This window comes from Chiloscyllium plagiosum, unplaced genomic scaffold (assembly GCF_037043375.1).
Source record: "Chiloscyllium plagiosum isolate Xiang-an unplaced genomic scaffold, Cpla_swu_hap1 HiC_scaffold_1, whole genome shotgun sequence".
Lineage (NCBI taxonomy): Eukaryota > Metazoa > Chordata > Chondrichthyes > Orectolobiformes > Hemiscylliidae > Chiloscyllium > Chiloscyllium plagiosum.
In genome coordinates, this window is record NW_028270139.1 from 153,383,681 (window position 1) to 153,407,596 (window position 23,916).

General features: G+C 44.4%; 1 protein-coding gene across 1 annotated transcript; it reads right to left on the reverse strand.

The window, feature by feature from the left end:
* Positions 1–301: 301 nt before the first annotated feature.
* LOC148152246 (apolipoprotein L2-like) lies at positions 302–22,364 on the reverse strand. Its single transcript, XM_087980969.1, has 2 exons — positions 22,213–22,364; positions 302–1,061 (listed from the first exon to the last, which is right to left on the reverse strand). Exons 1-2 carry the CDS (start codon positions 22,362–22,364, stop codon positions 302–304), a joined length of 912 nt encoding a protein of 303 aa, XP_087837095.1.
* Between the last annotated feature and the right edge of the window lie 1,552 nt (positions 22,365–23,916).

Below are 23,916 nucleotides of genomic sequence, written 5' to 3' on the forward strand. Positions count from 1 at the left end.
GTGGTTCAGGGCAAAAGAATTTCTGTTTATTGAAATACAGAAGGTAAGCATTATACAAGAAATACAGGTAAATGTAAGAGACAGTGAAATGTTAATGCAGTAGACACAATGGCAAGTCTTCAGAAAGGTTTTGTGCAATAATAGCTTTGAGTCGATCCAACTCCCCACTCGACCAATCGCATCAGAACTCAAAACTGAATGAACAAGTACCAGCATAGTAATTTTCAAACAATTGGGAATGCTTTGACTAATTGGAAAGTTGTTACAAACATTGGCAATTTGAAATTTTACCAGTCAGTCGTCATTTGGTGGACTGTGCAACTGCCACTATTGCTTGATGAGCCTTTCTGTATTGCTCTATTTCCTCATCCATAGCATCAGCTGCTTTCTTTAATTCATGAGCAAGTTCAGGCTGACTTCCTTCCTGAAGGTCCTTTGCATCTTTCGCTAAACAATTGCACAACAGGAGAAGCCCTAACAGGACTCTTGACACAGCCTTGGCTGTTTGTAAAGCCTGATCGATCACATGTAAAGCGAAAACAAGAGCATCGCGATAGGTTTTAAAGGCAGCCTGATCTCTATCAATCACAAAGGGTCTTGGTATAATTTCAGTTATAGGTGGAATCAATGCTTTAATATTCTGCTGTAACTGATACAAGCTCTCTGACATGATTTTGCTCTCTCCTCCATAGAGTTCTACGGTTTCTTTCACCCTGTCAGATTTTTTCTTTTGAATAACACAATCACTAACAGAAGCTCCAATCTTAGCGGCACCACCAGCTGCACCCACCCCGAATCCCACCCCAGTGAGAGCCAAAGATGCACCAAAAGTAAACGGAGAAGCAATTAATCCACCAATGGCCAGAAGTCCTCCTGTAATACTTGCAGATGCCCCAACGACATTGGCAACGTTCACATCTCTCTTACACGGGTCAACATGATTGGCTATCTCGTGTACCTCTTTGCTGTCAGTTGTCATTCGTGGAATGCATTTATTGAAATTGTGAAAGAACTCCTGTATCTGGGTCTTGATGGTTTTCCACTGAAAGGCAATCATTTCCCTGTAAGATTGGAAATATAAAGTCTTTACTAATTTGTTTTGACATGTTTCAAAAACTTGTTGATGTAACGCAAATAATCTGCATTCATAATTTCATTAAATGGTGCAGAAGACTAGATGGACTGAATGTCCTATTCCTGCTCCAATGTTTTATGATTTTATTATGATCTTAAAGAAAGGCCAAACCATTTCCGTCCTCATTTAGTATTTTGCCAATTCACTGCTGTTATATCCATAGGGAGGGGTGACAGCGACAGCTATTGGATATGATCATGGTAAATGCTCATTGCTGCTCACCATTGTAGGTAGCATCCTGACAACAATTGTTTGGGGGGGATTGTGGGTATGACTTGAGTTACACTGCAAATCCACATTAAGTCCCAGTTGGGATAAAGATGAGACAGAGAGTTTGAGCTAATTCCATCAGCATAATTATATGAACCTTTTAAGATTCATTTCCATTTATTCTTGTTCAAGAAAGTAGTCAGGGTGGCACAGTGGCTCAGTGGTTAACACTGCTGCCTCACAGCACCAGGGTCCCAGGTTCAATTCCAGCCTCGGGCGACTGACTGTGTGGAGTTTGCACATTCTCCCCGTGTCTGCATGGGTTTCCTCCGGGTGCTCCGGTTTCCTCCCACGGTCCAAAGCGGTGCAGGTCAGGTGAATTGGCCATGCTAAATTGCCCATAGTCAGAGGGAAATGGGTCTGGTTGGGTTACTCTTCAGAGGGTCGGTGTGGACTGGTTGGGCTGAAGGGCCTGTTTCCACACTGCAGGTAATCTAATTCACACCTGTCCAAGTGAATTAAAATTCTCCTAAACTGCATAAACATGCCCAGATGTTGATTCAGTAGACAGACAGTACCTCTGGGAAAATGTAACATGGTTGAACCAACATTAAGGCTGAGAGTTTATTTGGAAATGGAATGTATGGATGGCTGTCCCACACTGAGAAAGACAAACAAAGCAAAGGGTTTTACTCAAGGATAGGAGTGAAGAACAGATCTTTTTTGGCACTTTTGGAAAGTGTGAAAAACAAGGTGTTGGTCTAAAACAGACCATTATGGAATTTTAGTAATGCATGACTACATGACTGATGATGTATAATTATCCTTGTTGAGTTAGAGCGCTATCTTGGAATAATTCTGCACACATTGGTTCAATAGACAATTGTAAGACCTCAAGTTGTCGTTAAGAGTGAGGAAAGATGCATGCTACAACCTATTCCAGTAAAACATGGAGACAACTCCAGAACTCTTCACAGTAATAGTGGTCAGCTCCCCTGCGAATCAGACCTTTATATCTTGATTGCTGGAGCAGATCTTAACACTGTCAGGTAACCCTTTCGGGTAACTCACTTCGAAGACATTGGGAGTCAGCCATTATTCCCTCCTCACTGAACCTTTAGCACATGATATAAACTCTGATGTTGTGGCCACTACATAGCCCAGTGCAGCTACTGTTGCTTAGACTTGTACATTGATGTAGGTTATTAACACCACCTTCCTCCCTCTCCATGGCACCTTCCCATGAAAGCACAGAAGGTGCAACACCTGCCCCTTCACCTCCTCCCTGCTCTCCATCCTATGGCTTAGTCTGTCCAGGTGAAGCAGCATTTCATCTGTACCCCCTCCAATCCTGTGTATTGTATTCACTGCACCCAATGTGGTCGCCTCTACATTGGAGAAACCAAACCAAACTGGTTTGCAGAACACTTCCAGTCCGTGTGTAAGCAAGACCCTGACCTTCCTGTAGCCAGTCATTTTACATAGCGTCCTGCTCACATGGCCACATGTCTGTCCTTGGCATGTTGCAGTGTTCCAGAGAATCACAGCACAAAGTGGAGGCACAACATCTCATCTTCAGACTAGGCACTGTACAGCCTTCTGGGTTCAACATTAAATTCATCACCTTTAAACTGTGAACTGTGCCTCTCCTTCCTTTTAGCTTGTTATCATATTGTCCCCTCCTCCACCCCCGTGCCTGTTCTTCCCAGTCTAGCATTAAGACACACCATTGTTCTGCTTTTCCCACATTCCGATCACTTAATCTGCACGATCAACATCCTTTCTCCCCCAACACCTTCTCAACCCCAAACCCCAAACCCACCTAATGCTGTCCCCTTCTGCGTGAAAAAGTTGCCCCTTAGGTCTCTCTTCTACCTTTCCCCTCTCATCCTAAACCTATGCCCTCTAGTTCTGGACTCCCCGACTCCAGGGAAAAGACTTTGTCTATTTATCCTATGAATGCCCCTCATAATTTTGTAAATCTCTATAAGGTCACCGCTCAGCCTCTGATGATCCAGGGAAAACAGCCCCAGCCTGTTCAGCCTCTCCCTGTAGCTCAGATCCTCCAACCCTGGCAACATCCTTGTAAATCTTTTCTGAACCCTTTCAATTTTCACAATTTTCAATTTATAAAATCATGAGGGACATTGATTCATCCATCCATCCAGATGCCTTTTAAATGTTGCAATTGTACCAGTCTCCACCACTTCCTCTGGCAGTTCATTCCATGCATGCAGCACCCTCTGCATGAAAAAAGATGCCTCTCAAGTTGCTTTCCCCTCTCACCTTGAATCCATGCCCTTGAGTTTTGGACTACCTCACTCAAGAGAAAATACTTTGTCGATTTACCCTATCCATGCTCCTCATGATTTTATAAACCTCTATAAGGCCACGCCTCAGCCTCCGACACTCCAGGGAGACAAGTCCCAGCTGTTCAGCCTCTCCCTACAGCTCAAATCCTCTTTCTAGGCAATGTCCTTGTTAATCTTTTTTGCACCTTTTCAAGTTTAACAGTATCCTTCCTCTACATGAGCAATCAGAATTGAATGCAGTATTCCCAAACAGGTCTCACCAATCTCGTGCATGGTGACAACATGATCTTTCAAATCCTACTTTTAATGTTTTGACCAATGAAGTTTCACTTGAATCATACAGTTAAAAATCAAAATATTAAATTGAACAATTGTTAATGATAAACATGCAGAGAATAAAATGTCAGATTAATAAAACCAGAGGAATTGGGGTGAATGGCTGCAACTTCAATAACATTTTAAAGATGACTATAAATATTCATTGCACTAAAGTTATGATTTTTCTTTCTTCAATTCATTTCAATTCATTGGTAATTGGAATTGAATGAAGTTTTAGAACCAGATGATAAGCACAAACTACCTATATCCTTTCCCAGCTGATAACTTGTACTTACCGGCTCTGAGACAATAATGATGGATTCAGGGTCAGCTGCGCTTGATCAAGAGCAGGCTTCTCTGTAACAAAGGAATGGAGAATCCCATTTATATACTCGCAGACTCTGTGAAACCGAAACCCCAGGTTTGTAAGGAAAGACTAAAAAAAAGAACAAGGTGACAAAACATGATGCAATCTATAAAATCTCACAATATGCCACATTCAGATGTCAGAAAGAGATAATTAGATATTTGAAAGTGATGTGTAACTACATTTCTGAAGAGGTCAGTATTGTCTGGACAGTGCATGACTTGGACTGTTTCAGTTGGCAATGAATATATATCAAGGATACTGTCCAGTCAACCCCTTGGTTTTTGCAGTAATGTCAGCTGCAGTGGGACTGCACCCAAATCCTGACTCCTTTGGAATTGTCAGGGAAGTTGAAAATTCCAATGGGAATTCCCCGGCACATAGAATCCTGTGGACAAGCTGCTTAAAGTTCGAGATTTCAGATGTTTAACCGTTTAACAGTTACCTGGAGAAAGTTACTGTCAAAAAGTGTGGTGCTGGAAAACCCAGTATGTCAGGCAGCACCCAAGCTGAGAGCAGAGAGTCAATGTTTCAAGCTGACAGTAATTTACCTGCGCTTCCACACATGTCATCGACCGTATCTGTTGCACCCGATGTGGTCTCCTTAACATCAGGGAGACTGGATGCCAACTCGCAGATTGTTGAACATTTCTGGGATGCTAGCATCAACCAGCCCCACCATTCTGTGGCTAAACACTTCAACTCCCCCTCTCACTCCACCGAGGACATGCAGATCCTGGGCCTCCTCCATTGTCAAACGCGAACCACCCGACGCCTGGAGGAAGAACGCCTCAAATTCCATCTTGGGAATTAATGTGGACTTCACTAGTTTCCCCGGCCCCCCATCTTATCCCAGTCACAACCTTCCAACTTGGCACCTCACTCTTGACCTGTCCATCATCCTTTCCATCTATCTGCTCCACCCTCCTCTCTGACCTATCACCTTCTCCCTCACCTTCATCTTCCTATCGCATTCCCAGCTACCTTCCCCTGAGCCCTGCTCTCTTCCAATTTATCTTTCTGCCCCACAGCCCCCAAGCCTCATTCCTTCTGAAGGGCTTATGCCTAATATGTCAGTTCTCCTGTTCCTCAGATGTTGCCAGACCTGCTGTGCTTTTCTGGCACCAAATCCTTGACTCTGATTTCTAGCATCTGCAGTCATTGTTTTCTCTATTCAGTTCCCTGACACACTGCACCTCTGTGACGCATACCTACTCTTCGCTAATACTCACCCAGATCTTGTGTTACAACATAGGGTAAACTCTCCTACTTAATTTAAACCAGCAACACAGAAAAAATTTATCCCGTGCAGTAATCTGTGAAAATTTCAGAGGACAAGAACTCTTTAAAGTAAAAATTAACAACTTTATTTCTTAAAGTATAACAGAGAAGAATTAACTCACAAATATTTACACCTCCTTTCTCCAACTTATCTTTACCTGCCCTTCCATGATACTAGTCCAATAAAACTCCCAATTAAGATTTACAGGAAAAATCAAATTTTAAAACCAGCAGTCGTCAAATCTGCTCTTTATTTTCATTGGTGGATTTGCTCTCCAGGTCTGTTTTGAAGTGTTTCTCTGTGCAACCTCCTTCTCTAGACAGGTACCTCTCAGAGAGTGCTGACTAGCAGTCTACAGCTGTTGGTCTGGTGGCAGTTCTCCTCCCAACTGTTCAATTTTCCCCAGTCTTATACTCCAAAGCATCGGATTGTGTCATTGATTTTTAAGATTGTCAGTATACTCAATTCACACTTGATAGAAATTTGGTATTTTCCAGGGAATAATTTAAATTGATTTGCCTAATTTGAATCTATTGTGTCATTTACAGGCAACTAGCTTCCCCAGTAGCTGGAGCAAATGTTATATGGTGTCTAACTGAGAACACATGGTGCTGTCACTGCTAGCATTTACTCTCTTAAAGGTATGTTCTATGTTCTATGTTCTATGGTACAGTACACCCACATTTAGGAATCAGATATGAGTCTGATTTTGTAATGGTGTTGGCCTTCTGATAATCCACACAGAATGGTTGAGTTCTGTCTGGTTTGGGAACTAAGATGATTGGCGAACTCCACTCGATCTGGCTTGGTTTGATGAAGTTCTCATCGAGCATGGCCTCCACTTCCACTTGGGCCTGTCTGGCTTTGAAAAGATTAAGCTGATAGGAGTGTTGTTTTATCAGAGCAGTATTCCCTACGTCTACTTCATGTACAATAGCATTAGTCCTCGCCATCTGATTCTTGCACATGCCCTTATACTGCAGTAACAAATCTTTCAACTGAGTTCTATGCCTGTGAGGCTACTAACCTATCCCATGCCTTAAGGGCTTCTTCATTTTTAAATCTATTTTGAGGCATATTCCAGAGGGATAAATCCACATCATCTGGATTTATTTCCTCACTCTGCAGGGCAGAAAATAACACCTGTTTCTCCAGTTCTTCCTTTCTATGTAATACAATTTCACCATGTTCATATGACATACTTGATACCATTTTTCTATCTGCCATCTTTATTAAATAGTTCACCTGATTCAACTTTTTTTTAATTTGATAGGGATCACTAAACCTGGCTTTTGAGGGATCTCCTATCACTGATATCCCCTCAGGAAAACATCTGAGTCTCAGAGCTTTTATCTGCTACCTGCTTCATTCTATATTGTGCCCTCTTTAGCTGCTGTTTAGCTAATTCACCTACTCGACTAAATCTCTCCCTCACCTCCAATACATAATCTAAATGTGAGATCTCCAACTTTGGTCCTGTTAACTTTTCTTCAATTAATTTCAAAGGGCCTCTCACTTCATAACCGAATATTAACTCGAAGGGGATGAACTGAATAGATTTGTTTGGGGCATCTCCAATGGCAAACAATACTAATGGGATACCTTTATCTAGACTAGAGTGGTGTTGGAAACGCACAGCAGATCAGGCAGCATCCAAGGAGCAGGAAAATCAACATTTCAGGCAAAAGCACTTCGTCAGGATTCCCAAAACTTTGCTCTTCTTGCTCCTCGGACGCTGCCTGACCAGCTGTGCTTTTCCAGCAACACTCTAATCTAGACTGTGATCTCCAGCATCTGCAGTTCACACTTTTGCCTGGGAATCCTTTATGCCAATCACTCAGGTAGTCCTGACAGTATGCTGTCAACACGGTCTTCAAGGTCTGATGACACCTCCGTAAAGCTCCCGGGATTTAGAATGATACACACTGGATTTAAAGTGCTGTATATCTAAGCTATCCATAACTTCCCAAAACAGCCATGCTGTAAAATTTGATCCATGATCCAACTGAATCTCTCTGGGTAGCCCATATCGTATGAAGAACCATACTAACTCCTCTACCATCCTTTTTGCTTTGATACTCCGCAATGGAATTCCCTCCGGAAATCTGGTAAACACATCCATTATGGTTAACAAGTACTGATTCCCACTTTTAGTTCTCGGGAGGGGACCTACACAATCAATTAAAACCAGCCTGAAAGGTTCTTCAAATGCGGGAATTGGCAACAAATGTGCTGGTTTTATTACTGCCTTTGGCTTACCTACCATTTGGCATGTGTGACACGTACAGCAAAAATTAATCACATCCATGTGCATTCCAGGCCAATAATAATGTTTTTGTACCTTAGCCTGAGTCTTGCGTACCCCTAGGCGACCTCCTACAGGTAGTTCTTGTGCTACCCATAACACTTCCTGTCTGTACGCTACTGGCAACACAATCTGGTGCACTTCAGCCCATTTCTCCTCTGCACTAACCTGCCGTGGTCTCCATTTCCATTTAAGGATACCATCTTTCACATAATAACCCTCCAGAATATGCTCTGCCGCTTTTTCGAAGTACACATCCACATATATATCTTTTATTGTCTTGTCTTGCTGTTGCAAGTCTCTTTGCCTTTCAAGACTAAACACCTCCTGCACTATTATGTCAAGCAGAGATCCGCTAACTGAACCTCAACTCCTTTATCTTTCTCTTTAGTCTTTGCTTTGTGCAGTAACTGATGTTAGTGGGATCTGGTTCCCACACAGTCTAGATATTTCTGTTTTAACTCCTCGTTTCTTGGTCTTCCTTGGGCTTCTCCACAACAAGGGGTGTCTCTCCCACCTTGGATCCTGCCAAATCATTCCCAAAAGCATACTGAATTCCTGGGACTGACACTCTGTCAATCACTCCCACTGTAACTTCCCCAGTCTTGTGTTGGCACTCAAACCTGATCTTACATGGGTTAACGCTAAATTCCTGTCCATCTATTCCACAAATTACCACCCTCAGGTAACAGATCAGAAAGGGTACATATTCGCTCATCCCTTACTATCAGTGACTGGTTAGATTCTGTATCTCAAAATTATAACTTCTTGTCCTTCTCCCCCAGTTTTTTTCTGAGTAAACATTACCCACAATGGTGAATTCTTTATAGAGATCAGGCACTAACTCCATACCCTGCCCTGCCTAGGCTGTGCACTCTCCTGCAGCTCCTCGACTTTTCTTGGGGTCTCCTTTACTAATTTCACTAATGCCACTGGCTTAACTTCTTTTATCACATCTTTTCCCATAGTGCCTTTCTTTAACAACCAGCACTGTGTCCCACATTACAACAGTAGAAACTCCTGAAGCCTTTCACCTCCTTTCCGCCCTCTTGGGCTTCGTTTTTAACTTGTGGTAAACTCTTACCAGTGCTCTCTACTCTTGGTTTCCTAGTGTAGGATCTCCCCTTCTCCCAGCTTCTCCCCCTCACAGGATGAAATTCTGACCAGAAGCTTGTCTTATGCACCAACATGTACTCATCTGCTATATCTGCTGCCTTTCTCACTTCCTGAACTGTCTGTTCCTGCGTGTGAATTCTTACCATCTCTGGAAGTGAGATTTTAAACTCCTCCAGCAGAATAATCTCTCTTAGAGCCTCACCTGTCGTATCTATTTTCAAAGCACGCAGGCATCGATCAAAATTATGATCTTTAATTTTTTCAAACTCAATATAAGTCTGACCAGGTTCCTCCTTTGTGTTTCTGAACTGCTGTCTATATGCTTCTGGTACCATTTCATAAGCACTTAAAATAGCCTCTTCATGATATCTTGACCCCTCATCTGACAGTGCGGCAAATACCTCACTAGCTCTGCCTACCAGTTTAGTCTGAACTAGCATTACCCATAAATCTCGCGAGCAGGCAACTAGGAGGATCTGTTCAAAGACATCTCTCTCTAACTCCGGGAGTGAGATTCTAAACATTTCCTATTTCGGGACGAGGGGAGGGATATTTGTGAACTCATCTACTTTCTTGGCTGATCTGTTCCTCAGTGCTCTAACTCCAGCTGATGGCAGTGGGATGTGTGCAGTTGTGAACACCCCTTTAACCACACTGGGCATTCCCTTCTCACTTCCCTCTCACTCAGTCTTTGGCACGGCTCTGGTAACCACCCAGACTGACTTCTCTCCACTGGATAGGAGAGGTGAGGGACTCGCATTAGAGTCATAGAGTCATAGAGATGTACAGCATGGAAACAGACCCTTCGGTCCAACCTATCCATGCCGACCAGATATCCCAACCCAATCTAGTCCCACCTGCCAGCACCCGGCCCATATCCCTCCAAACCCTTCCTATTCATATACTCATCCAAATGCCTCTTAAATGTTGCCATTGTACCAGCCTCCACCACTTCCTCTGGCAGCTCATTCCGTACACGTACCACCCCCTGTGTGAAAACATTGCCCCTTAGGTCTCTCTTCTATCTTTCCCCCCTCACACTAAACCAATGCCCTCTAGATCTGGACTCCCCAACTCCAGGGAAAAGTCTTTGTCTATTTACCCTATCCATGGCCCTCATAATTTTGGAAACCTCTCTAAGGTCACCCCTCAGTCTCCGACACTCCAAGGAAAACAGCCCTAACCTGTTCAGCCTCTCCCTATAGCTTAAATCCTCCAACCCTGGCAACATCTTTATAAATCTTTTCCAAACCCTTTCAAGTTTCACAACATCTTTCTGATAGGAAGGAGACCAGAACTGCACACAATATTCCAACAGTGGCCTAACCAATGTCCTGTACAGCCACAACATGATCTCCCAACTCCTTTGCTCAATACTCTGACCAATAAAGGAAAGCATACCAAACACCACCTTCACTATCCTATCTACCTGCGACTCCACTTTCAAGGAGCTATGAACCTGCACTCCAAGGTCTCTTTGTTCAGCAACACTCCCTAGGACCTTACCATTAAGTGTATTAGTCCTGCTAAGATTTGCTTTCCCAAAATGCAGCACCTCGCATTTATCTGAATTAAAGTCCATCTGCCATTTCTCAGCCCATTGACTCATCTGGTCCAGATCCTGTTGTAATCTGAGGCAATCTGGGTGGCACAGTGGCACAGTGGTTAGCACTGCTGCCTCACAGTGCCAGAAACCCGCGTTCAATTCCCAACTCAGGCGACTGACTGTGTGGAGTTTGCGCATTCTCCCAGTGTCTGCATGGGTTTCCTCCGGGTACTCCGGTTTCCTCCCACAGTCCAAAGATGTGCAGGTCAGGTGAATTGGCCATGCTAAATTGCTCATTGTGTTAGGTAAAGGGGTAAATGTGTGGGTGGCGCGTCGGTGTGGACTTGTTGGGCTGAAAGGCCAGTTTCCACACTGTAAGTAATCTAAAATAAAACCCTCTTCGCAGTCCACTACACCTCCAATTTTGGTGTAATTTGAAAACTTATTAACTGTACCTCTTATGCTCGCATCCAAATCATTTAATGACAAAAAGTAGATGACCCAGCACCGATCCTTGTGGCACCCCACTGGTCACAGGCTTCCAGTCTGAAAAACAACCCTCCACCACCATTCTCTGTCTTCTACCTTTGAGCCAGTTCTGTATCCAAATGGCTAGTTCTCTCTGTATTCCATGAGGTCTAACCTTGCTAATCAATTTCCCATGGGGAACGCCTTGTCGAATGCCTTACTGAAGTCCATATAGACCACTCTGCCCCCATCAATCCTCTTTGTAACTTCCTCAAAAAACTCAATCAAGTTTGTGAGACATGACTTTCCACACACAAAACCATGTTGACTATCCCTAATCTGTCCTTGCCTTTCCAAACACATGTACATCCTGTCCCTCAGGATTCCCTCCAACAACTTGCCCACCACCGAGGTCAGGCTCACCGGTCTATAATTCCCTGGCTTGTCCTTACCACCCTTCTTAAACAGTGGCACCACGTTAGCCAACCTCTAGTCTTCCGGCACCTCACCTGTGACTATCGATGATACAAATATCTCAGCAAGAGGCCCTGTAATCACTTCTCTAGCTTCCCACAGAGTTCTCGGGTACACTTGATTAGGTCCTGGGGATTTATCCACTTTTATGCGTTTCAAGCACTTCCTCCCCTGTAATCTTGTCATTTTGCAAGATGTCACCATCTATTTCCTTACTGTCTATATCTTCCATATCCTTTTCCACAGTAAATACTGATGCAAAATGCTCCTTTTGTGTCTCCGCCATTGTCTGCAGTCTGCACAAAGGCTGCCTTGCTGATCTTTGAGGGGCCCTATTCTCTCCCTCGTTATCCTTTTGTCCTTAAAGTATTTGTAAAAACCCTTTGGATTCTCCTTAATTCGATTTGCCAAAGCTATCTCAAATCCCCTTTGTGCACTCCTGATTTCCCTTTTAAGTATACCTCTACTTCCTTAATACTCTTCGAAGGATTTACTTGATTTATCTTGTCTATACCTTCCATGTACTGCCTTCTTTTTCTGAACCAAACCCTCAATTTCTCTAGTCATCCAGTATTTCCTATACCTACCAGCCTTTCCTTTCACCCTAACAGGAATATACTTTCTCTGGACTCTCGTTATCTCATTTCTGAAGGCTTCCAATTTTCCAGCCATCCCTTTACCTGCGAACATCTGCCTCCAATCAGCTTTCGAAAGTTCTTGCCTAATACCGTCAAAATTGGCCTTTCTCCAATTTAGAACTTCAACTTTTAGATCTGGTCTGTCTTTTTCCATCACTATTTTAAATCTAAATGAATTATGGTCGCTGGCCCCAAAGTGTTCTCCCACTGACACCTCAATCACCTGCCCTGCCTTATTTCCCAAGAGTAGGTCAAGTATTGCACCTTCTCTGGTCGGTACATCCACATATTGAATCAGAAAATTGTCTTGTACGCACTTAACAAATTCCTCTCCATCTGAACTCTTAACACTATGGCAGTCCCAGTCTATGTTTGGAAAGTTAAAATCCCCTACCATAACCACCCTATTCTTCTTACAGATAGCTGAGATCTTCTTACAAGTTTGTTTCTCAATTTCCCTCTGACTATTAGGGGGTGTATAATACAATCCCAATAAGGTGATCATCCCTTTCTTATTCCTCAGTTCCTCCCAAAAACGCCACTCCCCTCCTCTCTTGCCTCCCTTTCTATCCTTCCTATAGCATTTGTATCTTGTAACATTAAGCTGCCAGTCCTGCCCATCCCTGAGCCATGTTTCTGTAATTGCTATGATATCCCAGTCCCATGTTCATAACTTTGTCCTGAGTTCATCTGCCTTCCCTGTTAGGCCCCTTGCTTTGAAATAAATGCAGTTTAATTTATTAGTCATACCTTGTCCCTGCCTGCCCTGACTGTTTGACTCGCTTCTGGGAACCCAGATTGTAGCTTCAGGGTGCAGGGCCTGGAGTGTAGGGAGGTTAGGAACATGGCCTCAATTTCCAAGGAGGGTGCCTGTAAACAGGAAAGTGGCTTGAAGTGTGTATACTTCAATGCAAGAAGTATACGAAATAAGGTAGGTGAACTTGCAGCGTGGGTTGGTACCTGGGACTTCGATGTTGTGGCTATTACGGAGACATGGCTAGAACAGGGACAGGATTGGCTGTTGCAGGTTCCAGGATTTAAATGTTTTAGTAGGGTCAGAGGTGGGGGTAAGAGAGGGGGAGGTGTGGCATTGCTTGTCAAAGATAGTATTACAGTGGTGGAAAGGGTGATGGATGAGGACTTGCCATCTGAGGTAGTTTGGGCTGAGGTTAGGAATAGGAAAGGTGAGGTCACCCTGTTAGGAGTCTTTTACAGGCCTCCTAATAGTCCTAGAATCATTGAAGAAAGGATAGGGAAGGTGATTCAGGAGATGAGTGACAGTAATAGGGTAGTTGTTATGGGGGACTTTAACTTTCCTGATATTGATTGGGAAAGCTATAGCTCAAGTTCGTTAGATGGGTCAGTGTTTGTTCAATGTGTGCAGGAGAGTTTCCTGACACAATATGTAGACAGGCCAACAAGAGGTGAGGCCATACTGGATTTGGTTCTGGGTAACGAACCAGGCCAGGTGTTAGAATTAGAGGTAGGTGAGCACTTTGGGGATAGTGACCATAATTCGGTGATTTTTACTCTCGTGATGGAGAGGGATAAGTGTGTACTACAGGGCAAGAGTTATAGCTGGGGTCAGGGAAATTATGATGCGGTGAGGCATGACTTAGGATGTGTGGCTTGGAAAAGTAGACTCCAAGGCAAGAGTGTAAATGATATGTGGAGCTTGTTCAAGGAGCAACTATTGAGTGTCCTTGATAATTATGTACCTGTCAGGCAGGGAGGAAAGGGTCGTGCGAGGGAGCCGTGGTTTAATAAGGAATTGGAATCCCTTGTTAAATGGAAGAGGGTGGCCTATCTCAAGATGAGACGTGAAGGTTCAATTGTGGCGATTGAGAGGTATAGGGTAGCCAGGAAGGACCTGAAGAGAGAGCTAAGAGCAGCAAGGAGGGGACATGAAAGGTCCTTAGTCGGTAGGATTAGGGAAAACCCTAAGGCTTTCTATAGGTATGTTAGGAATAAAAGAATGACTAGGGTAGGAATAGGTCCAGTCAAGGATAGTAGTGGGAAGTTGCGTGTGGAGGCGGAAGAGATTGGGGAGACACTGAATGAATACTTTTCTTCAGTATTTACTCAGGAACAGGGCATTGTCGTCGATGTGAATACTGAGTCACAAATAAGTAGAATGGATGGCTTTGAGGTATGTAGAGAAGAGGTGTTGGAAATCCTGGAAAAGGTGAAAATAGATAAGTCCCCTGGGCCTGATGGCATTTATCCTAGGATTCTCTGGGAAGCAAGGGAGGAGATTGCAGAGCCATTGGCCTTGATTTTTATGTCCTCTTTGTCTACAGGAGTAGTGCCAGAAGACTGGAGGATAGCAAATGTGGTTCCCTTGTTCAAAAAGGGGAGTAGGGATAACCCTAGTAACTATAGGCCGGTGAGTCTCACTTCTGTTGTGGGCAAAGTCTTAGAGAGAATTGTAAGGGATAGGATCTATGCACATCTGGATAGGAATAATGTGATCAAGGATAGTCAGCATGGTTTTGTGAAGGGCAGGTCGTGCCTCACAAACCTTATTGAATTCTTTGAAAAGGTGATGAAGGAGGTTGATGAGGGGAAAGCGGTAGATGTGGTATATATGGATTTTAGTAAGGCGTTTGATAAGGTTCCCCATGGTAGGCTACTGCAGAAAATACGGAGATATGGCATTGAGGGTGAGTTGGAGGTTTGGATTAGGAATTGGCTGGATGGAAGAAGACAGAGGGTAGTAGTTGATGGCAAAGTTTCTTCATGGAGTGCCGTCACTAGCGGTGTTCCGCAAGGATCTGTTTTGGGACCATTGCTGTTTGTCATTTTTATAAATGACCTGGAAGAGGGGTTAGAAGGTTGGGTGAGCAAGTTTGCGGATGATACGAAAGTCGGAGGAGTTGTTGACAGTGAGGAAGGATGTGGCAGGTTACAGCAGGATATAGAGAAGCTGCAGAGCTGGGCAGAAAGGTGGCAAATGGAATTCAATGTAGCTAAGTGTGAGGTGATTCACTTTGGGAAGAATAACAAAAAGATGGGGTACTGGGCTAATGGTCGGATACTTGGTAGTGTGGATGAGCAGAGGGATCTTGGTGTCCATGTCCACAGATCTCTGAAAGTTGCCACCCAGGTAAATAGTGCGGTGAGGAAGGCATATGGCGTACTGGCTTTTATTGGTAGAGGAATTGAGTTCCGGAGTCCTGAGGTCATGATGCAGTTGTATAAGACTCTGGTGCGGCCGCATCTGGAATATTGTGTGCAGTTTTGGTCGCCATACTATAGGAAGGATGTGGAGGCACTGGAACGGGTGCAGAGGAGGTTTACCAGGATGTTGCCTGGTATGGAAGGAAGATCGTATGAGGAAAGACTGAGACACTTAGGGCTGTTTTCATTAGAGAAAAGAAGGTTTAGGGGTGACTTGATTGAGGTGTACAAGATGATTAGGGGGTTAGATAGGGTTGACAGTGTGAACCTTTTCCCGCGTATGGAGTCGGGTATTACAAGGGGGCATAGCTTTAAATTAAGGGGGGGTAGATATAGGACTGAAGTTAGGGGTAGGTTCTTCACTCAGCGAGTCGTAAGTTCATGGAATGCCCTGCCAGTAGCAGTGGTGGACTCTCCCTCTTTATGGGCATTTAAGCGGGCATTGGATAGGTATATGGAGGATAGTGGGTTAGTATAGGTTAGGTGGGCTTGGATCGGCGCAACATCGAGGGCCAAAGGGCCTGTACTGCGCTGTATTGTTCTATGTTCTATGTTCTCAGCTGTACCCGTCTCAGATTGATCTCTTTCCTCACTATCTCCCTGGGTCCCACCCCCTCCCCCACCGCCCCCCCCCCCCCCCACCCCACCTTACTAGTTTAAATCCTCCCAAGCAGTTCTAGCAAAGCTCCCTGCCAGTACATTAGTCCCCTTCCAATTTAGGTGCAATCCGTCCTTCTTGTACAGGTCACTTCTACCCCAAAAGAGAGTCCAATGATCCAAATATGTGAATCTTTCTCCCATACGCCAGCTCCTCAGCCATGCATTCACCTGCTCTATCCCCCTATTCCTGCCCTCACTAGCTCGTAGCACTGGGAGTAATCCAGATATTACTAATCTCGAGGACCTCCTTTTTAAATTTCTGCCTAACTCTCTGTAATCTCCCTTCAGAATCTCAACCTTTTCCCTTCCTATGTCGTTGGTTCCAATGTGGACATTGACCTCTTGCTGGCCCCTCTCCCCAGTGAGAACATTCTGCACCCTCTCTAAGACATCCTTGATCCTGGCACCAGGGTAACAACACACAATTCTGCTTTTTCTCTGCTGGCCACAGAAACGTCTGTCTGTACCTCTGACTACAGAACTCTCTAACACAATTGATCTCTTGGAAGCCAACGTACCCCTCGTTGCATTAGAGCCAGTCTCAATACCAGAAACTTGGCTGTTCATGCTACATTCCCCTGAGAATCCATCACCCCCTACATTTTCCAAAACAGCATACCTGTTTGAAATGGGTATATCCACAAAAATCTCCTGCCCTAGGTGCCTAACTCTCTTACCCTTCCTGGAGTTAACCCATCTATGTGACTGTATCTGAGACTTTCCCCACTTTCCTATAACTAACATCTATCACATGCTGTTGCAAATTCCTCATCGCTTCTAACTGTCTCTCCAACCGTTCCATTCGATTTGATAAGATTTGCAGCCAACAGCATTTATGGCAGATATAATCCACAGTAACCCTTAAACTCTCTTTAAACTCCCACATCTGACAAGTACATATTGCTCTATTAAAGGCCATTTTGCCTCTTCACAATCTACAGACCCAGAAAATAACATCGTCTTATTCCTCTACAAACACTGCCCCAGGTTAAATTAATAGTTATGGCTCATATTTTAAGTTTAATCAAGAGACATATCTCCAAAAACATTTAATCACGAAAGAACCCTCTCTATTCACTACTGCAGATTCTCTGTAGGCCACACTTAAAACAACAATACACTTATCTGATTCTGTGCTGTGAACTTCGCCCAACGGTTCCTCAAAGATCAGTTGTGAATTTCACTGTTTGATGATTTTCCGAGATGCTCTCCGATGTCCAGTGATACGTGAATTCAAAACAGCAAAAGCAGTAACTGTGCAGGTTCTCTCTCTCTCTCTCTCTCTCTCCTGCACTGTCCTCACCATATGCTTCCCTTGTCTGCTCTTCTCCCTTTTAAAACTGCAGTTGTTTTGACTTTTTTTTCTCCAAAGTTCCAAAACAATGCAACAGCATATAAACCAGTAATTGCTGCTCCTGGAATTCGAGGAAATCACTTCCAACACCTAAAATACCTCAAAAAAAGGAGCAGCTGTTACAACCAGAAAATTTTCCTGTCCTACATCTTGGATTATTCACTTTCTCTGTTTGTAACTCACTGTCTTGTTCCAGCATTTTTTTCTCATTCATTTTCTGGTGTGGTTTACTGCGTGTTTCTATTTCTTACTTCATGTGTATGTGTAAGCTGTTGCTTTTTCTATGTAACTTTCTCCCTTGATTCCTTCAATTTTTTATTCAGCTGCAAGATGGTATCCTGGCTTGGAGTGAATGTTGGAGTGTTGGGTATCATGTTGGAGTGAATCAAATTGCTCGTGTGGTTCGGGAGGGTTTGGCAAAAGGGTGGGGTGGGAACCAGAGCTACATATCTGAGAGGGGAGCAGTTGTAGATGGGGCAGTGACAGGATGTAGTGAATCTATTGGGAAGGTATCTCACACGATGAAACAAAGGGATCGGTTAAAGTGTGTCTACTTTAACGCAAGGAGTGTCAGAAATGAGAGTGATGAACTTAGAGCATGGGTCAGTACTTGGGACGATGATGTTGTCGCCATAACGGAGACGTGGGTTTCCAGGGGCAGGAATGGTTGCTAGATGTTCCAGGGTTTAGAACATTTAAAAAGAACAGGGAGGGTGGAAAAAGAGGAGGGGGTGTAGCATTGCTAATCAGAGAGTGCATCACAGCTACAGAAACAAAGGTTGTTGAGGAAGATTTGTCTACTGAGTCAGTATGGGTGGAAGTTAGGAACAGCAAGAGAACAGTCAAAGCATTGGGGGTTTTCTACAGACCACTGAATAGCAGTAGAGAGATTGAAAATCTCATAGGTGGGCAGATTTGGAAAAATGCAGATATAGCAGGGTTGTTGTTATGGGTGTTTTCAACTTTCCCGAAATCGACTGGAACCTCCTTAGTGCAGATGGATTGGTTGGAGCCGTTTTTGTCAAGTATGTTCAGGAGGGTTTCCTTACTCAGTATGTAGACAGGCCGATGAGGGGAGAGGCCATTTTGGATTTGTTGCTCGGCAATGAGCCAGGACAGGTCTCGCTGTGGGAGAACACTTTGGTGACAGTGACCACAACTGCCTCACATTTACCATAGCCTCAGAGAGGGAAAGGAGCAGTCATCGAGGGAAGATATTTAATTGGGGAAAAGGAAATTATGATGCTATCAGACAGGGGTTGTGAAGTACAGACTGGGAGCAATTGCTCCACAGAAAGGGCACAGCAGACATGTAGAGACTGTTTAAGGAGCAGTTGTTACGAGTGATACACGAACTTGTTCTTCTGAGACAGGTAAGAAGGGATGAGATTAAGGAACCTTGGATGACGAGAACAGAGGAGCTTCTCATCAAAAGGAAGAAGGCAGCTTACGTAAGGTGGAGGAAGGAAGGATCTAGCACAACTTTAGAGGATTACAGGCTTGCTAGAAAGGAGCTCAGAAATGGACTGAGGAGAATCAGGAGGGGGCATGAAAAAGGCTTGGCGGGAAGGATTAGGGAGAACCCAAAGACATTTTGCTCATATGTGAGGAATAAGAGAATGATCAGGGAGAGGGTAGTGCCGATTAGGGATAGGGTAGGGAACATATGTGTCTAGTCTAAGCAGATAAGGGAAGCCCGAGATGTGTTTTTTGCTTCAGTTTTCACGAAGGAAAGGAACCTTGTTGTGAATGAGAACTTTGAGGAGCTGGGAGGGTAGAAAATGAGGAGGGGGTGTAGCATTGCTAATCAGAGAGTGCATCACAGCTACAGAAATGAAGGTTGTTGAGGAAAGTTTGTCTAGTGACCAGATCAAGATTGATGAAGTTGATGTTCTGGAAGTTTTGGCAAACATTAAGATTGATAAGTCCCCAGGGCCAGACCAGATTTATCCTAGGCTGCTCCAGGAAGTGAGAAAGGAGGTTGCTAAGCCATTGGCGAAGATCATTGCTTCCTCACTCTCCATGGGAGTCGTACCAGAGGATTGGAAGGAGGTGAATGTTGTTTCTTTTTTCAGGAAGGGTAATAAGGAAATCCCTGGCAATTACAGACCAGTCAATCTTATCACTGGGGTCAGCAAGGTTTTGGAAAGAATTCTGAAGGATAGGATCTATGACTATTTGGAAAAGCATAGAGTGATTAAAGCCAGTCAGCATGGCTTTGTGAGGGGTAGGTCATGCCTCACAAATCTTATTGAGTTCTTTGAGGAGGTGACAAGATAGGTCGATGAAGGTCGAGCAGTGGATGTGGTATATATGGACTTCAGCAAGGCATTTGATAGGATTCCCCATGGTAGGCTCATTCATAAAGTCAGGAGGTATGGGACACAGGGAGATTTGGCTATCTGGATTCAGAATTGGCTGGCTGACAGAAGACAGAGAGTGGTTGTAGATGGAAAGTATTCTGCCTGGAGGACAGTGTTGAGTGTCCTCTGTTCTTGGACCTCTGCTCTTTGTAGTTTTTATAACTGACTTGGATGAGGAGGTTGAGGGGTGGGTTAGTAAATTTGTATGTGATAGTTGATAGTATCGAGGGCTATTGCAGGCTGCAACATGACATAGTCAGGATGCAGAGCTGGGCTGAGAAATGGCTGATGGAGTTCAACCTTGATAAATGTGAAGTGATGCATTTTGGAAGGTCGATCTCAAATGCTGAGTATAAGATTAAAGAGAGGATTCTTGGCAATGTGGAGGAACAGAGGGAATTTGGTGTTCAAGTACATATTTCCCTCAAAATTGCCACCCAAGTGGATAGGGTTGTTAAGAAAGCGTTTGGTGTTTTGGCTTTCATTAACAGTGGAATTGTGGTTAAGAGCCGTGAGGTTTTGCTGCAGCTCTACAAGTCCCTGGTGAGACCACACTTGGAATATTGTGTCCAGTTCAGGTCGCCCTACTATAGGAAAGATACAGAGGCTTTGGAGAGGGTGCAAAGAAGGCTTACCAGGATGCTGCCTGGACTGGAGGGCTTGCCTTATGAAGAGAAGTTGACTAAGCTCAGACTTTTCTCACTGGAGAGAAGGAGAAAGACAGGTGACCTGATTGAGTTATGCAAGATAATGAGAGGCATGGATAGAGTCAGAGCCAGAGACTTTTCCCCAGGGCAGGATTGACTGGCACGAGGGGTCATAGTTTGAAGATATTGGAGGAAGGTATAAAGGAGATGTCAGAGGTAGGTTCTTTATGCAGGGAGTTGTGAATGCATGGAAAGCGTTGCCAGCTGTGGTGGTGGAAGCAGAGTCATTAGGGACATTTAAGCCACTGCCGGACATGCACATGGATAGCAGTGAATTGAGGGTTGTTACTATATTTTCATTAGGATTAATCCTCAGCACAACATCGTGTTCTGTGCTGTACTTTTCTATGTTCCATACTCTATGATTTGGCTGAAGATCAGTATCTGCAATGATGGGAATCGCTGGAGGTGGCTGAGATGGATCACCCATTTGGCACTTCTGGCTTGATGATTGTCGCAAATGTTTCAGCCTTATCTTTTGCGCCGGTGTTCTGGGCTCTTCCATCATTACATTCCCTATAGTATGGAAACAGGCCCTTCAGCCCAACAAGTCCACACTGACCCTCCAAACAGTAACCCACCCAGACCCATTCCCTACATTTACCCCTAACTAATGTACCTAACACAATGGGCAATTGAGCATGGCCAATTCACCTGACCTGCACATCTTTGTACTGTGGGAGGGAACTGGAGCACCCGGAGGAAACCCACGCAGACACTGGGAGAATGTGCAAACTCCACACAGACAGTCACCCGAGACTGGAATTGAACCCGGGTCCCTGACACTGTGAGGTAACTGTGCTAACCACTGAGCCACCGTGCCACCCGTAAGAATAGGGATATTTGTGGAACTTCCTTGTGTTTGGTAATAGGTAAGTAGTCCTGCCTAGCAGCTTCAACAGGTTGACATCTCATGTACAGGTATACCTTGAAGCTGCTCCTGACATACCCTCCTGCACTCCACGTTGAACTAGGATTGATCCATTAACGAAGAACAAGTTATTACAGACACTGGAATCTACTAAAAACAACAAATGCTGGAGATCACAGTAGGTCAGACAGCATCCATGGAGAGAGAGCAAGCTAACATTTCGAGACAAGATGCCTCTTCCCATTATGTTGATGGTACTGGCAAAGAGGGGGGCTGTCAGCCAGGAGGCTGGGGTAATTCTGCTGTTACTGTTGGCCACAGCACCTTGTGGATACCCACACTTTACCCTCAAAAGGGCTCATGAAAGCCAATAACTTGTATACAAAGTTTATTTTCTCTCTTTCTTTCAACATTTGTTGCTTCTTAAAAACTTTTCCAACTTTTAGATTTGCCATAGTCTTTGTGATACTGTACATTTGTTTATTCTATTTGATATCATTCACTCTCTGTGTCTCATTTTCCTATTCACTCACTGTCTTGCACACTCGCTGTCCTGTGCCCCATTCCCCTGCACACTCACTCTCTTGGACACTTGCCCTCTGTGCCCCATTCTCCTGCACACTCACTCTCTTGCACATTCGCTCTCCTGTGCCCCGTTCCCCTGCACACTTGCTCTCCTGTGCCCCGTTCCCCTGCACACTCGCTCTCCTGTGCCCCATTCCACTGCACACTCACTCTCCTGTGCCCCATTCCCCTGTACACTCATTTTCTTGTGCCCCATTTCCACGCAAACGCACTCTCTTGCGCACTTGCTCTACTGCGCCCTATTCCCTTGCACACTCACTCTCCTGCACCCTATTCCCCTGCACACTCGCTCTCCTGTGCCCTATTCCCCTGCACACTCACTTTCTTGCACACTTGCTCTCCTGTGCCCCATTCCCCTGCACACTCGTTCTCTCGTGCCCCATTTCCACGCACACGCCCTCTCTTGCACACTTGCTCTCCTGCACCCTGTTCCACCGTGCACTTGCTTTCTTGCATACACTCTCCCGCGCCATGTCCCCTGCAAACTCACCCGCCTGAGCTCCGTTCCCCTGTACACTCTGTAATGAAGTTGAATTGAATTGAATTTATTGTCACGTGTACCGAGGCACAATGAAAAGCTTTGTCTTGCGAGCAATACAGGCAGATCACAGAGTTAAGTAGCATAGATAAGTAAATAATAGGTAAACAGCAGCAAAAACAAAAACACAGGTACAGGCGAATGTTAAGAGCTTGTGAGTCCATTCAGTATTCTAACAACAGGAGGATTGAAACTGTTTCGAAACCGGCTGGTGTGTGTGTTCAGGCTTCTGTACCTTCTCCCCAATGGCAGAAGTTGTAGAAAAACATTGCCAGGGTGGGATGGATCTTTGAGAATGCTGGCGGCCTTTCCTTGACACCAGGCCTAGTAGATTGATTCTATAGATGGGAGATTGGCCTTTTGCGATTGTCCGGACCGAGTTCACCACTCTCTGTAACCGTCTCCGATCTTGAATGTGTGTACTGTACCTTTAAGAGAGTTTGGGACCTGAATCTCTTATTAACAGCGTATCAATAATATCATTCGGCTTTTCCCTTCCCATGTACAACATTATACAAGGTCACACAACGTCTCCTGGCTTTATGTGATGTCATAGCAACTGTGGTTAACACTTGATCAAGTACAGATCATTGTGAATCTGTAATCATTCCTTTAGAACAGGTAAGTGCCAGTTATCAATGGAGACATGATTGTTTGTACTTATGCTCCTGTTCCCATACCCTCTATTAAATTCAGATCAACATGATTTGAAATCAGTTCAAGAAAGAGAAGCTCATTAGTACTGGAGTGAATATCTGTAATGAGTTATTGTCAATGAATTACTGTAATTATGATTCCATATTGCTGGATTTGCAGGTAGAAGGTTGTGAAAAACAACATTAAATCATTAAAACCATAAAGGTATAATAATGAGAACAGGAGGGCTGTTTTTTTTTCTGCAGAAATAACTAAGCTGATGGTGCTCCAGATTTCCATTGGGAAATTAGATTAGATTACTTACAGTGTGGAAACAGGCCCTTCGGCCCAACAAGTCCACACCGACCCGCCGAAGCGCAACCCACCCAGACCCATACTCCTACACCTAACACTACGGGCAATTTAGCATGGCCAATTCACCTAACCTGCACATTTTTGGATTGTGGGAGGAAACCGGAGCACCCGGAGGAAACCCACGCAGACACGGGGAGAATGTGCAAACACCACACAGAGAGTCACCTGAGACGGAAATTGAACCCGGGTCTCTGGCACTGTGAAGCAGCAGTGCTAACCACTGTGCCACTGTGCCACCCAATTGAAATATTGAAGTATCTCTTTGCCAGCCCAGCTAAAGACGAGTACATACCTCACAGCAGAGTTTCAAACTGTTTGGTGAGTAATTGCACTTTCTGCTTTCTCAACTCTAGCTTAAAATACATAGTCTAAAAGAAGACGTATAGTATGGCAGAGCAGCTTGGCTGTGTGGAATACTCATCCTGGGTCAGTTGAGAGCGGTGAATGCTTTATTTGCCAAAGAGGTTCATAAGATT

What these genes read in the sequence shown, in the direction of transcription:
- LOC148152246 (XM_087980969.1), bottom strand. Translation starts at nt 22,364, where the DNA reads ATGGCGCGGGAGAGTGTATGCAAGAAAGCAAGTGCACGGTGGAACAGG. An exon ending in GAGAGCAAGTGTGCAAGAAA is followed by an intron (nt 1,062 to 22,212) that starts GTGAGTGTGCAG and finishes CCAATCTTACAG; the next exon opens with GGAAATGATTGCCTTTCAGT.